This window comes from Harmonia axyridis, chromosome 2, assembly GCF_914767665.1.
Source record: "Harmonia axyridis chromosome 2, icHarAxyr1.1, whole genome shotgun sequence".
NCBI lineage: Eukaryota > Metazoa > Arthropoda > Insecta > Coleoptera > Coccinellidae > Harmonia > Harmonia axyridis.
Window position 1 is genome coordinate 35,176,074 of NC_059502.1, and position 16,115 is coordinate 35,192,188.

General features: G+C 32.6%; 3 protein-coding genes across 10 annotated transcripts in view; 2 read left to right on the plus strand and 1 right to left on the minus strand.

The window, feature by feature from the left end:
• LOC123673203 (F-actin-monooxygenase Mical) overlaps window positions 1-14,530 on the minus strand; it is an 83,892-nt gene extending 69,362 nt beyond the window's left edge. For 3 of the 7 annotated variants that reach the window (XM_045607661.1, XM_045607659.1, XM_045607657.1), the window contains exons 1-2: window positions 14,352-14,529; window positions 13,994-14,135 (exon numbers count right to left, since the gene is read on the minus strand). The gene's annotated coding sequence lies outside the window, so the exon portion shown is untranslated. Of the gene's footprint in view, window positions 1-13,993; window positions 14,136-14,351 lie in introns of all 7 variants that reach the window. The other 4 variants (XM_045607664.1, XM_045607662.1, XM_045607663.1 and 1 more) reach the window with 2 other exon arrangements.
• LOC123673205 lies at window positions 3,493-9,949 on the plus strand. Of its 2 annotated transcripts, none has more exons than XM_045607666.1 (3): window positions 3,493-3,648; window positions 7,913-8,161; window positions 9,628-9,949. In XM_045607666.1, exons 2-3 carry the CDS (start codon window positions 7,934-7,936, stop codon window positions 9,874-9,876), a joined length of 477 nt encoding a protein of 158 aa, XP_045463622.1. In that variant the 5' UTR covers window positions 3,493-3,648; window positions 7,913-7,933; the 3' UTR covers window positions 9,877-9,949. The 2 variants fall into 2 exon arrangements, with proteins under 2 accessions (XP_045463622.1, XP_045463623.1); XM_045607667.1 differs by having other exon boundaries at window positions 3,588-3,901.
• A 367-nt stretch (window positions 14,531-14,897) lies between the features above and the next one.
• Window positions 14,898-15,525, plus strand: LOC123673208 (GATA zinc finger domain-containing protein 4-like). The gene is made up of 2 exons (XM_045607671.1): window positions 14,898-15,048; window positions 15,107-15,525. The coding sequence occupies exons 1-2, from the start codon at window positions 15,044-15,046 to the stop codon at window positions 15,417-15,419; spliced, it is 318 nt and encodes a 105-aa protein (XP_045463627.1). The 5' UTR covers window positions 14,898-15,043; the 3' UTR covers window positions 15,420-15,525.
• Window positions 15,526-16,115: the final 590 nt, after the last annotated feature.

Consider the following 16,115-nt stretch of genomic DNA (forward strand, 5'->3'; position numbering starts at 1 on the left):
CACTTGTTTTTCAATGCAGACTTAATTATAAACCTGAAAAGGGACTTATCTGACACTGTTAATTATTTCCTCGGAATATAATTTCCAAAAATTCAGTACTAATTAACCTAGAACTTGGCTGTTAGAAAAAAATCGATGTAATGTATCATCGAAACAAAACATTTTTTCAATATTAAAATCATGCATTGTCAAGTTTTCAATTTTGTTTTTTACTTAATTCCTAAATTTTTTATTTAAATTTTTATTTTTTTTAGTTCCTTAAATTTTATGGATCGGGTTTTCGAACCAGAAGGTATTATTTCTCTTCAAGTGTCTATCCATGACGAATCATCATGGTAATCTTCAGTTTATCCATAGTAATACGAAACAGGTTAGAGGAAGTTTTGTTGAACAACATAATTCTTCGGCCATACGATATAACAACCAATTTATGCAACATATCTGATGCAAACGACTCCTTAATTTCTGAAGAGAATTGAGGTATTTGCTTTCACCACATTTCAAAAAAATAACTCTGAAAAGTTTTGGCGGTGTTTGAAAAATGTTATTATTGAAGGATTTTAACTTGGTTCTGTGAATTTTGGATTAGACACATTTGAACACGTATACTTACTCTAAACATTTTAGATAGTTTTAGATTTTTCTTCCACTTCCACAGATTTTGTATTTTAATTTAATATTTTTTTGAGATATTCATTTTTCAGTAGATACAGATCAATTTTTATTAATAGAAAGTTTATTGTTTAACATTGGTATCTGGTAATTTGAATATCTAATAGCTTGTTTCAAATCATTTGCAAACCTATGTTTATAGAACATAATGTTTTGTAACTCAACATTATATCTATTGAAAGTTGTCAAAAAAAGGGGCACTCTATATAACCAACTATTCATTCTAATGATTAATTATCAATCTAAATAATAAATCTAAGAAAAGGATGCATTGACAAACTGAATTAAATTAGGTAAGAAAATCTATTGATAAATCAAAATATATGATATGTGAGATGAAAAGGTTATATTAAATGAAGAGGTTCTTTTTCATACAATATCATAAAATTAAACATTTAAAAAAAACAATGATTTCATCAAGAACTCCGTTTCGCGTGTTTATCCATCAATTTTCATTGAAAACTTCTTGTTATCTCAGAGGAAAACTACATATTATGTATGTTTGAAAGAGAGGTATCCTATCAGGATACTGACACCAACACAGTCATCCCTGGAGAATACGAATTTTCATCTTTACAATTTTTCTGAATAAATAAAAAATCAGGTTAAAAAAAACGCAAAGTTAGACTATGGTGTAAAAACATAATATAAATGAAAATACGAAAAATTTATTATTGTATCAAATCACTATCACATGAAAATAACTTTAATAGTTTAAAAAAAAAGCTCTGGATGGCGAACGAGTGGACTTTTTCTTATTCGTTCCTTGAAATCTATTCACTCCAAAACATAAAATGTGAGCATTTCAGGTGGTGGTAATATTTTTACAAATGTTCATCATTGGAAATAATAAACAAAAATGTTAGATTATTTTTCTTCTTAAATGTGCCGATTGCATGACAGACTCCTTTTGGTTTAGGCGAAATATAAAAGTGCAAACGATGCATTTCCTTTGTATTCTGTGTATGATAACCCTTAAGCGGTGGTAGCCGAATATAATAGTCCCATGTGTAAATTCTATTTTCGTACCACTGGACTCTTTTCCTAGTTTCGCGTTTGCAAGGTTTTTCACCTTTTTTTCAGGAATTTCTGACGTATGAATCTGTTTTCATCCAAAATACCGACCGACTCATTAAGACCAAATTTAATAATGACATACCTTTCAGAACTCGGAAAACTCCTCCAATCCAATAATGGATTGAAGTATTGTTTTTATCAAGATTTAGCTATTAGGTGAACAACTCTGCTTCCACCGTTTTGCAATAGATGGCTGTAGCGGTGAGTGGTAGTCCGTAGATGTCATACAATAAACTTAGATATTTTTTAACATAACGCCATCGATAATTAATCGATTTGTGTCTGCAAGTTATTCGCGATTAAACATGTCAGCTTACGAGCCAAATTCTCGTCATTTGCGGGAGGTTTTAATTTTCCGCTTCAATATAAAGAAATCTGCGGCTGAGGCTCATCGAATAATCTTAAATACCTCTGGTGATGCGGCTATTAGTGAAAGAACGTGCCGAGAGTGGTTCCAACGATTCAATAACGGTGGAAGAGAGAAGATGCAGAATTGGAGGCATTACTTGACAAGACTCGTGTCAAACGCAACAAGAATTGCCAGGATAATTGGGAGTGTCGCAACAAGCCATTTCAAAAGGCCTGAAAGTATGGGAATGATTTCGAAACAAGGAAATTGGGTGCCGTACGAGTTGAAGCCGGTAGATGTTGAACGGCGTTTGTTTGCTTGGGAACAGATGCTTGCAAAACAAAGACGGAAGGGGTTTCTGCATCGCATTATGACTGCAGATGAAAAATGGGTTCATAACGATCATTCCAAGTTCAGAAAATCATGGGGATAACCCGACCATGCTTCGACGTCGACGGTCAAACCGAATATTCACGGTTCCAAGGTCATGCACAGCATTTGGTGGGACCAGCTCGGCGTAGTGTATTATGCGTGGTTAAAACCGAATGAAACAATCAGCGGAATTCTTTCTTTGAACAGGTGGCGCATTTCGACTCTACAATTTTTATTCAATTCACTGAATAAAAAAATCACTAATTGTGGATTCAATTTCCTTCCAGTGTTTATGATCCACCTGTTAAGCTGATCCTACCATGCAAACTTTCTTGAACCTATTGGTGAAAAGTATTCTCCTATTTTTATTTAACCCTTCAACTTGAAGTTTGTTTCATCAGTTTTCCCAGAAGCACTCTGTTCATATTCGACCCTAGATTCTCAACTGTAAATTAATTAATTTCTTGACGTTTTTATCCTCCATGTTTTTGGTTATATATGTTGAGTCTTTTGTCAATCCACTTAATTAATCTTCTTGTCTATGATTAAATTCTTTGTAGTGCTGAAGATGGACTCTTATGGTTCCCATTCAAACCCTGAATAAATGGTGTGAAATTTTGACTGAGAGCTTGTTGTTATCATTATAATTTTCAGAAATAAAATTGTTTAAAAATTTATTCGATTCGGTATGAAAGAGAATTCTTGTGCGATTTCAACGGCTTTATTTAATAGGTCAAGTTGAATGACACTTGAATTAAATCGAAATATACATATATGTATAGGTATCCTTATCGATACCTATAACTACATACTGGGTCTGTTCTTTCTAATCCTACTTCAATGTCACGTTATCTAATAGGATGTAAATCAACTGAAGATTCAAAAAAATTTCACCGACTAAGTAAACCCTGTGGTTAGTAGGCACATGCACTTTCTGGAAAAGTTCGATCAGGTGTTTTCCTCAAAATTAACATAATCTTTAATTATAGATCAATGTCGGAGAAACAGGCATACAATGAGACGTTTATTTGAGCAGCTATACAATTTTTCTTATCAATAAAACAACAAAGCCCTGGAATACCTATTTAAACGATGTGGTGTAACTTTTTAGCAGTGATTCACTGAAGTGGTGAATAGAAATTCATTTGTCAATGTAACTGCAGGACCGAAATCCGGTGGTAGGTTCTTCCTCATCTCTAGTGTAGTGAATTTATAATCGATAAAGATAACAGGGTGAACAAACTTACATAGTTATCAGATAGTATTGAAGTGCAACATATATTCCAGTTCGACATCAATATTGATTGAATAGAAAGTGTATTTTGAGATTTACCTATATACGAGTTTAATCTACAGGAACCGTGAGCTATACAGGCTGATTCGATTCATTGGTAAATGCGCGGAAGCTAAGGGTAGACAGAGGAAATCGAGGTGAGTCAGAATAACGTATATTTGAAGGGTCTATCTCTCTTTATGATCATGATACAGAGTATTTTATTTATTTTGTCGATTTCTTGAATTACCCATATCTTTCGAACCACCCTATATATTTTCATATTTGGTTCGTTTATTCTCGGCAACAACTACTTCATATAGACATAGTAAATGAATTTTTTCTATTCCGACCAAGGAAAATTGATAAGTAAGATTCGAATCAAAAGAAAACACCCTTTATATTAAAATTCCTTGATTTTGATAGGATATTCGAAGAAAGGAAAAAACTAAAGAGAGCACTGCATATCTCTAACTTTCGCATGCGATTGTAATACCATAGTATAAGGAAAGGATAGTAAGCCAACCGCCGTTTGACGGCAAGGAAATAGTCACCAGGGGTCGCTACTGTAGTTGAATTTGGATTTGGAGTAGTAACTCGATAATAGGTAGCGCTGAATCATGAGCTACAGATGGCACAGAAATAATACGATAATTCATTCAGTGGCGTGGTTGAAAAGGGGTCGCATGACATTGCCAACAATTTTTATGTTATTATTAAGTCATCACAAATACACGCCACTGGCGTAAATGCTTATTACAGAGCAGAAAAAATATCAAAATATAGAAATCTTCTGACCACTCTATTTCAAATATTTTAGTTCTTCAAAATAACACCGATTTTTTCAGAGAGTTCCACTTTACTGTCCAATTTTTGACAGTAAAATTCGAGTAAAAAGTGAGTACAACTAGATGGCGCTCAACATCAACTAAATCGAAAAAAGCACTACACTGGCTTACTATCCTTTCCTTATACTATGGTAATACTGAATAAATCCAGTCAAACCTGAATATTTTTAGAACACCGTAACCAAGGTTTGCAAAAGTCTTTGGAGAAATCTGTAAATATTTCAATAAGTGACATCATCACTGAAAACAGTGAAAACGATAACATCGAAGTAAAATTTATTTATCGAATATCTAAATTGAAAATAAACAAAAGAATGAGTCCTGAATAACATAACATCATAATGAAAACCTTAATGATATAAAAAACCTTTGAAACAGATAAAAAAAGTTTCCAAAATTCTGCTCAATGCATTTCTGTTAATTCTATTAATTTTTCGATATAATTAAATCTTCAGCCTCTTATCAGTCCCTTATATTTTGGGTCACAAACTTGAAATATAACGAATGCACAGATTTGTATAATTTGGATAAATCTCTGATGATTTCAACTAATTTTATCAGTGGAAACGAACATTTTCCGAATCGTTGGATCGGTAGGGGTAGACCTCATAACTGGCTTGCAAGGAGCCCCGATTTAAATCCCATCAACTATTTTGTTTGGGGCCTACTTAAAGCCAGAAGTTTACTTGACACGAATAAACGATAGAATGCAATTTCTCCAGAGAATCGAGGATGCTTGGAAGAAATTGAAAAATATTCGAGAAATGATAAGAAAATCAAAAACTTGTCTAATTAAAGGAGTACAGAAATGCATTGAGCAGAATGGTAGCCATGTTGAGCCATTTTTCTGAAACTTTTTTTCTGTTTCGAAGGATTTTTTTATACCATTAAGGTTTTTCATGGAGATTTTATTTTTCAAGAATCATTTTATTTTTTATTTTCAATTTAGATATTCGATAAATGAATTTCACCTTGATGTTAACGTTTTCAATGGTGATATCACTCATTGAAATCTATACAGATTTATTCAAACAAAAACCTCTACAAACCTTTTCATTTGGTTGTGTTTCAATTTTGTGACCCAAAAAATTCAAATAAAATGGTGAAATTAGTATATACCGAATGAAATTTAATTTTTTTGAAATTTTGGTTACGGTGTTATATGAATATTGAGGTTTGACTAGATTAATTTAGTAAATCACATGCGAGAGTTCAAGAAATACAGTGCTCTCTTTAGTTTTTCTCCTTTTTTCGAATATATGTATGCTATAAAATTCAAGGAATTCCTTTTTGGGTTGAAACAATAAAACACTCTGTATCATGATTAAAAGAGATAGACCCTTTAAATATATAGGTTATTCTGACTCACCACGGCTTTCTTTATCTACCCTTATTTTCCGCCCATTTACCAAAGAATCACCCTGTATAGCGCCTGAAAGTTCAACAATTGCGAATCGGGTTATCGATTTATTTATTGAGTGCCATTGAAAAGGAAACGCCCAAAATTATCGATTATATTTTTATATCAATTTGTAAACATGTAGATAATACATCAGATAAATTCATAGGTAGATACTAATTTTTTAGCAAACCAGACAATCTCAAAGTGCCATTCATAACTTTCCTATAAAAATGTGCCAATTAATAGATAGCTACTTTCTTTCGTCCTCTGAACACAAATCTGGATTTGAAACGAGGCGGAATATATTGGTACAGAAGCTATGAGCCACGCAGTTCACTTTTAATAATGACAATTACGGATAGTTACACGATGCAATACACGAATCATCTTTGAAACTTTTATTCAGAATGATTTAGTATTAAATGACAACCCCTAAAGCTTAAAAGCTATCGAATCTGAAGAATTATCAGTGATGTTTGACGATGCCGCTAAATCTATCTAATTTATATGACAGAGAACTGCCATCAGTTTTTAAGAAAAGAAATATCGACTTTGTGACTGGATAAAAGAAATAAAGTATCGGGTAGAAAGTTGCTTAAGGATCTTATTTAAGTTCTTTATTAAATTTAGCCGAGCTTTCGACCATTCACATGGCCATCTTCAGGGCAAATCAATCTGAACCTAACAGTGCAAAGTCAGGCAGAGACATAGTAATTAGAGTCACATCTATTATTAAAACTTCTATATGTCTCAAAATTAAAAATTAAAAGGTAGGTATAATCCACAGTTCAGATCAAAACTACAAATTTCTGGAATTATGCTAGTCAAATCCAATACGTCAATTATCTTAAAAGTACACGAATAAATATCTGTAAAATACAACAACAAGAACCTCTTATTCTTGTTAACATGTTACACATTTTTGATGATTCAGAGAGTAAACAAATGGAATTTATCCTGTTTCTAAGTTTGGATAAAGACCGTCATAATCGGGTTCCACTAAATGAGATTTCATACTACAAAAACTTTTGTGACAGTTTTGTGATTAGTTGACTCAGTTTGGATTGTGCGCGCGTCAAAGATGGACACTACCGAAGAGAAAATACGCTGTATTTCACAGTTTTCCTTCGATAAAGGCGAAATTGCAAGCCATCGGCTGAAAATGTGAATAGTGTATATGGTCTAATACTGTAACAGCCAATCACGCGTAATTTTGGTTTCGCCGAATACGTTCCGCCGATTCCGAAAGCAAATTGTCGAAAATGTCGATGTTAATCATGGACATTGTCAAGTCCGACCGTCATGTAAGCACTGTTTCGATTACCAAAGAGCTAAAGTTTACACAAAAAACCATTTGCATGAGGCTGTTTTCAAGAAGGAGCTCGATAATGGGTACAACACGAGTTAACGCAAAAAACCTCAACCTTGCAATATGAGCGCAGGTTCACATCGTATTGGCCAGTGGCGCAATAATGTTTCGTCTTTGTCCGATGCAATTAATATTGATAAATGAAGAAAATCCTTCTGTATAACTTTCCCTTGAAGAAAATCCTGGATCCGCCACTGGTTCTGATTCCTATTTTACATGTGCAGTAAAAACCTTCAACTGGATCTACGAATTCGTCTTCATCGATGTCATAATTAGACCTGTACTTTATCTATAACCCTACACTTGCATCTGTAAAAAGCCCTCTTCATTTCTGTTGGAATATTTATTCATAAAATGGAAAAATCCAAGATATGTTCCTGAAATTTTAGCGAAATCAAGGTCATAGTAGAAAAATTGCATTTTAGTTCGTCCTGTTGACCTCAACAAACGCGCATAAAACATCTGAGTAGGAATATGTCATATTTCGCTGCATAATTGGAATCGTCGCATCCAACATGGTCGAGAAAAATTATAACATTTCTTCTTACAGGTGATTTAAGTGGAAGCGACCATGATAAGAGCATCAATTTCGCTGATAGCGTTACTCTTCGGAGTAGCTCTCTGTCAAGTACATTACGTTCCTGTTAATGCCTACATCCCAGTAAACCCCTATCAAATAGGCTGGAACAACAGCTACTACAACTACAATAATAAAACCAGCAACAACTCATCTTGGACGGGGCCTGGGCATATATTTTGGGGGAAAATTGGTCCGCTCGATAGACTTCTATTCAATGAGGTAATAATAATACACTTATGTTCATCAATGGGGAAAAATTAAATTTAAATTTTTTCCTATAAACCGAATTGCTTTTGGTTTTGTATCGCCATCCTGTACTAAAATAAGAAAGTAAACTTTTTCATATATGGTTTGTTTACATACATTATAGTTTTTGCGTAGTTTTATCCCATGCATTTTTATAAAATTTGTAGGTTTTACTAATTTCACAAAAAAGGAAATTTTTATTGAAAATTTCCAACATCTATTCTTTTTTATAAAAATATATTATCCTTTCGAATGTTAAACCTAATTGATAGGTGGAATTTTCTTTCAAATGATTTTGCCATTTAAAAAGTTTAAACACATTCGTTAATATGCAACTACAAATGAATAGAAAACGGTCAACTTAGTAACATTTCATCAAGAATATGAAGTAAACTCTTTGATATCTTCAAGATGAAACAACGCACTAATAAAAAATAATACTAGATTTAAGTACCGTGATCAAACTATTCCAAATTTGTTCTTACAAAAAACACAAAATTCTTGATGAAAATACATTTTATATATGAAAAAAACGAAGTAATTTTCACGAAGTTTTTTAATATGAAGAAAATTACTTTGTTTCATTTTATCTATAGTGTATTTCCATCAAGTGAGGACTGAATATATTAAATAAAACTTATATTTTTGTTTATTTCATACTAATTACCTCGAGGTTTGAAATATTGAATTACAGTAGATACCGCTCATAACGTGTATACAGGGTGGTCCAGATTTTAGTTCAATAACTTTGGCGTCCGATAGAACAACACTTTTCATGAAAAAAAATTCATATAAACATGTATCCTAACAAGCTTCGTTTTCGAGATACTGGGTGTTGAAGTTTGAAAAAAAAAATTTTTTTTTCATAAATTTTTTATTCATAACTCTAGTTCATTCTTTTAACTTTTAGCTATTGAAGTCTAATTAACGTAATGTTTCAAATAAGATGAGTGTCTCCTTCCAAAATTATCCATTGGTGTATATACATATAGGGATGCGATGATACTTTTCCTATTGAAAATCTAAGACACTGTCTTTTTTTCGAGAAAATTATTTCATTTCTGAATTCAACAAGGTTTTACTGAACAGAAGGTCTCTTGAATTTCTTTCTGTATCTACGCAACTGTATAAATATGGCATGAGATTATAACCTAATTCGAAACACTAAATCATCTCTAGACTTCAATACCTAAACATTGAATGTAATAATACTAGAGTTATAGGTAAAAAACTGATTTTTTTCAAACTTTATTTTTATCTCGAAAACGAATTATGTTACGATATGAACTTTTTTCCATGAAAAAAGTTGTTCTATCTGACGCCAAAGTTATTGATCTAAAATCAGGATCACCCTTCATATTAATATCAAATGCAAATTAAGTTCACGAATACGGTTCGAAATGAAAACGAAAATTAAAAACCTCATTATCTTTTCACAGATGTACTTCAAAGACAGCCACTGGTGGACTTCTAGAGAAAAAATCATCGAGTATCCAAAGGATGTGCAGTCGGGTTACGTCAGGCATGAAACGATTTCCGCTATTCATATCATCAATAAATTCTATCAGGGCAACCACGCAAACGCATCCATATTGTCCGGTGGTGTTGGTAGGCAATTTGTGAAGATAAGACTGGCATCAACTTGGGGATATGGTCTCAAATTCTTGGTACAAATATTCGGTCATTAAGACGAGCGAATTATGAAATAATATTGAAACTGAAAAAGTGCATTGTAGAAGAATAAATTTCACTGCAAGAGTTTCCACTTATCTATTCCCTTTGTGTGTATCATTACAAAGATCACATTTTAGATATACATGGTTAGAACTATTTAGGGGGGGCAGTTATATCGAAAACTGTTAGAGATAATAATAATAATATATGTTTATTCATTCGAAAAATTTACAAAAAAAAATAAACTCAACAAATATATGCTGGAACAATATCAAAATGAAAAATGTCCATGGACAGCAATAAAAATCACTCAAATGGCAATGGAAAGAAAAAAAAGACATTCTGGTGCTGAATAAACATAGTTTCCTCCAAAAACCGATTGGTTGCACGGAGGGATACGAGAGATACAAGGTGGCTTAAATTTAAAAAAAGCTGCGTTATTTAGGATCAGTGTGTTGGTGTTAACAAATCCAAAATATCTCCAATGGTTCTCGAGATATCTCGAAAAAAACTGAAAATCGAGATATTTTTTTTCCGTATAACTCATTTGTTTTTGGAGATAACTTGACTGCCACTGGATAATTTTGGCAGGAGGCATTCAACTAATTGGAAAGATTATATTATCTAGACTTAAAAACCTAGAAATTAAAACAATGAATGTTATAAGAAAAAATTGAATTTTCCAAACTTTAACACCCTGTATCTCGAAAACGAAGCTTGTTAGGATATATGTTCCTATGAAATTTTTTTCATGAAAAAAGTTGTTCTATCTAACGCCAAAATTATTGAACAAAATTTGGGCCACCCTGTATAATACTGATGTTGCTGCCTAAGGTTTAAAAGTGAATAATACAAACAGCTGTCCCCTATAGAACGCGCTAACCGTATTAAAGATATAGAGGAGAATTGGTGTTTTTTAAATGGGACGCCCTACATAAGACTTGAATAAAATGATACAATGGACTCAAAATGAATTAGATTTTTAAATAAATTAAACATATTTAAATATATCTCATCAAAACAATGAAGTCTATTATCCGTTTCGAAGATATTAAGTTTAATAATTCATGTTGAATTGAATTGAATGTAGGCTCAGATGATATTCCGGAAATAATGTCATTTGAAATTAAAGCCGCTGTCAAACAAATGAAAAATGGAAGAACTCCCGGATTGGATAAAATAACTACGGAGATGCTTAAGCTTGGAGGAACCGTTCTAGAAGAAACGATTCGAATAAATTCTAAATAAATGCTTGGTGGAGGGACAAATACCGAAGTCGTGGAAAAACGCTAAAGTTATTCTGCTCTACAAAAAAGGAGACAGTTCAAGTATTGAGAACTACAGACCAATAAGTCTTTTATCCCACCTTTACAAGTTACTAACAAAAATAATAACAAATCGACTGACAACAAAATTGGATGCGTACCAGCCAGTAGAACAGGCAGGCTTCCGGAAGAGATTCAGCACCATCGAGCACTTACAAACAATCCGGACAGTTGTTGAAAAAACAGTTGAATATAACATCCCGATACATTTATCCTTTGTCGATTGCCAAAAAGCCTTTGACAGTGTCGAGAGGTGGGCATTCTTAACAGCTTTAGACGATGCAAGAATTGACTCTAGGTACTCTCATAACAAATATATACGATGAAGCAACTTTCCACGTAAAAATAGATTAAGACCTAACGACCGAGAAAATAAGAGGTGTTAGACAAGGTGATACCATCTCACCTAAACTTTTCTCTCTAGCCTTGGAAAATGTGATAAAAAAGCTAGCTTGGGATCGGAAAGGACTGAAAATCGATGGGGAGTATCTCAATCATTTGAGATTTGCGGACGACATAGTACTGATAAGCACAGACATCCATGAATTGAAATCGATTCTACACGACCTGAATGAAAAGTCAAAGGAAATAGGACTAAAGATGAATCTTGACAAAACCAAGATAATGAGTCATAGTCAGGAATATATCACTATAGATAACATAAGCATAGAGAAGGGGGAACAATATATATTTGGGGCATATGATTAAAATTGGAAAATGAATGAAAATCAAATATTGGAAATTGGAAAAAGAATACGCTTAGCATGGGCAGCCTTCGGTAAACTGAGTTTCATCATTATAAGGACAAAAATATTCCTCTACACTTAAAACGCAAAACCTACGACTGTATATGACCAGTGGCAACTTATGGTCTAGAAACTATGGCAATAACGAAAAAAGTGGCAGAACAACTGAGAGTAACTTAAAAGGCCATGGAAAAGATTATGCTGGGTATAAGCTTGAGGTACAGAATTCCGAACACCGAAATACGGAAAAAGACCAGGGTAACTGACATCATGAGTAGAATAGCGAAATTTAAGTGGCAGTGGGTGGCACATGTTACAAGGCAGAGTGTGGAGAGATGGTCACACAAAGTGACGTTTTGGAGTCCTCGAGAGACAAAAAGAAGCATAGGAAGGCCGAGGAAATAATGGATAGACATAGTCGATGTAGCCGACAAGCAATGGATGAGAACAGCAAAAGACAGAGAAGCATGGAAAAACTGGAAGAGGCCTATGTCCGACACTGGATGAAAGAGGGCTGAAGAAGAAGAAGAATTCATTTTTCACCTTATATATAAATATTTCTCATTTATTTCGAGATTCAATTTATTTATCCATCGTATTATTGTAATTCAGTTATATATAGGATATTCCCATTTTATTGAAGATCAATTATCGATTCAGAGAAGTGTTGATTTCTTTTTAATTGGGGCACCCTATATGACCGGATTACAATTCTACAATGAACACAAAATGAATTGAATCTCCAAATAAATGAAAAACATTTATATATAGGGTGTCCAATCGAATAATTAAGATGAAAAACTCAATATTTTCGGAACGGATGACATTTTTGATAGACCTATAACAAAATACTTTTCAACAAATCTGCGGCTAAAAAACTGCGTTGAAAAATATAGGGTGTCCCATTTAAGAAAAACCAACTTTGCTCTATATTTCTAAACGCTAAATAATAATAAAGTAACATATAAACCATGAAAATACGATAAAACGAAATATTTGAAACAGTCATTTTTCCGAGCATTTTTCAGAAACCCTCTGTAAGAGAACGAGAATGAATCAAGCATATCGCGGTGTCCACTTCAAAGGGATATCTATGGCCAAGCGTTTCGATGAACTAGTTCAAGTGACTGGATATACTATAAGTGAAATTTTTACCACTAAGTGATTTTTGGCTTTTTTTACTCAGCTGCGTAAAATTGGCACGGTTTTTCATAATTCAACGAGTTTCACAAAACTTTGATCGATTCTAAGGTGCATCAATGCACTTTTGATATAAATTGACTTCAATTAACAAATGAGTAAACCTCCCTGAAAAGGCAACCTATGTTTTTGTCATAATATTTACTTTCAAATTTTTAGAGAACCAATCATTATCATAATTGATATAAATATCGGTACTTCTAATGAGACGCTCATAATAAAAAAACACCTCATGTAGAATGAAAGAAAATTATGTTATTCATTAGCATCTGTATTGATCTTTACAACTATCGTTCTTTAAATTTGACATCAACAGAAAATTATTTTATTAACTATCCACCATTTAATTGTTTATTCATAGAGATCTATGTTGACAATCTAAATTCTTATATTTCTTTACTGGTTACATTTTATTTGACATCTATTTTTTATTTACATCAACGAAAATTAATAAGGAAAACAAGAACCAGGTAAGGTATGAAACGCATTAAATATACAAATTTCTTATTGAATTTTTTATTCAACCTTATTTCTAGTATGCCAATATTCTGAAACCTGTTAAAAATGGAAGATATTTTCTTCTTAGTCTAGTATTAAACAGATTTAAAATAAATAGCAGATATTCTTAAACAAACCAATGAATGTGATTTCACTTCAGAGTAGTAAACGAAAGTGAAGCTGAATTAAATAACTAAACAGGTTCAATTCAAAAAACTTCAGAAAAGTTAGATCAAACGGAATACCAGCAAAAATATATTATAGTAATTGGCAAGTTTCCAAACATTTTTAGTATCATATCATATTACTTTCAATGTCTCCATAAAAATATCAATCTATATAAGTAAATGTTTAGCACTCACCTATTCTGATATTTGTGGGTATTAATCCTCAATTTTCAGACAGCAAGCACATAATTATTCGGCACAATACTAGTTACACTGCTTCAGTAATCAAATAAATGTACAAACACTTCCATGAGAGCGAATTTAGGTTGCCTCCAATCTAAATTTTAACAGTTTAAAGTGAATTAGTATTCATGTACTTCTTTTATGTTAATAAAGAATGTAGGTGGAGAGCAGAGTTCATTCAGAAACGACTTGTTCTCGTAAGGTGAAATACTTCCTTAAAGAACTCATATGGACTAGAAATTTTATAATCAAATCAATAACAATTAAGAAATGAAAAAAAATATTTTGGAGCAAGTGAAAAGTACCACACCTGAAAATTTTTTATCACTCAGTAGAACAGTATTTTATAGACTCATGCATCATTTGAATTTGTTTCATTCATTGAGGTGATAAAGAATAATGCAAATAATAATCTGTTTATCTTCTAAAATTTTCTCAAAATATTGTTATGGAACTAGTTTGGAGATTGGCCAGAAGGATGAGTCAAAATTTGACATTTAATTATGAAAATGAGAAGTGGGGGTTGGAGCATAGAATAATTATAATAATATAAATATACCAAAAATTAAAAAGGATTATCTATAATAATGGACACATAATGTTGGTAAAGACTTACTTGTTTCCAAATAATAGTTTTCTCATTGTTTGGACAATTGCTCTAGCTTTTTCAACATATGAAATTATAGAGGGAACAAAGGTGAGAAAGGTTACTTAACCGAATGTTGTGTTCAAACTGAAATAAGTTTTTAGAAGGAATTTTATTTGTGAACATTATAATATATGAGTACACAAGAGTATAACAGATGATTTGATACACACAATTTTGCATCGAAAGCATCATTAATAAAAATATTTTTTCTGTGCTCATCAGAATCATAGAACAAATGACAGAAGAATTGTTTTCTATCTATGTAAGTTTTACATTCATAACAATACATTCCAAACAAAATAATATCAAAGTATTTCGTTGATCTAAATTTGATTAATTACGTGCAATTCACCATGAGGTATAAGTATAACTATAAATTCTCTGTGGTATGTGTATAATTTTTATTTTGCTTTCAGTAATTCTCGCTCAGGTATGTCACAAATGAATGGAAATTCTAATCGAAGGCACCCTGCTCTTAATAGAAACAATTCAAATGAAAAATCGGCATCATCAAATGCCAACCATAATCTTCCCCATGATTACATCATAAAATATATCAATGATACATGGAATGCAGTTAATCAAGAGTTGGAAAAAAATACTGGCAGTACTAAGTATTACAAAGAAGAGAATCACAATCTTAAAGATTTCCGTCCCTTCAACTTGGAAGCAAACTGGTCTAAAAAATCAGTTCCCTATTATCAACAAGGTCAGACTAGACATTCTTAGATTTTAGGACCAATCAATGACTGTTAGCTTTTTGTACATGATTGTTTTAAACTATGTGATGATTGTTGTTTGAGAACATACTATCAGTAAATTTGCTAAGAAACCACACTGTGTTCTTTAGTATACCTTCCAAAATAAAATAGTGTCAGCACCCCTAATCTAATGCTGGTGGTACATATAATATGCCTAGAAAGCCAGGTGTGGACACTCATTTAATTTTGTTTTGAAATAGGCCACCTGTTAAAATGGCTTCATTTTACCAGAGTGTGTAAGGTAGCGCTCTTCAGAATCGTTCTAATTCCCGCTATCTGCCAGAAGAAAAACTTATGGAAATGGTGAACTGAACAAACACACCCATTAATATTCTCTGGCCAGGGTCACAAGAGTCATAATATGATCCCACAACCAAAATTTCAAATATATTTTTGATAGACCTAAAACACCCTGTGTGGTTTGTGATTACAGTTTAAGATGAACGATGATGCACCATCTAAAATTCTAGTGATTTCTCAAAATCAAGTAGGCATAAATACCTGTTTTGTCCCAAAGTTTTAAAGGCATGTAAACCCATCAGGATTTCTAGGCATCGTAGGTACTCTGATTTGAAGTAATTATAATCAATGAGAAGCCTATATCAGTGATGTGAGGCGTCAAAGGTAACCCCAGCAGCTATTCTGTCACAACAGCTGACTCTAT

Bases quoted from the DNA above. Each gene is read 5' to 3' on its own strand.
- LOC123673205 (XM_045607666.1), top strand. From the start codon at position 7,934: ATGATAAGAGCATCAATTTCGCTGATAGCGTTACTCTTCGGAGTAGCT. The intron at 8,162-9,627 runs GTAATAATAATA...ATCTTTTCACAG, and splicing joins ATAGACTTCTATTCAATGAG to ATGTACTTCAAAGACAGCCA.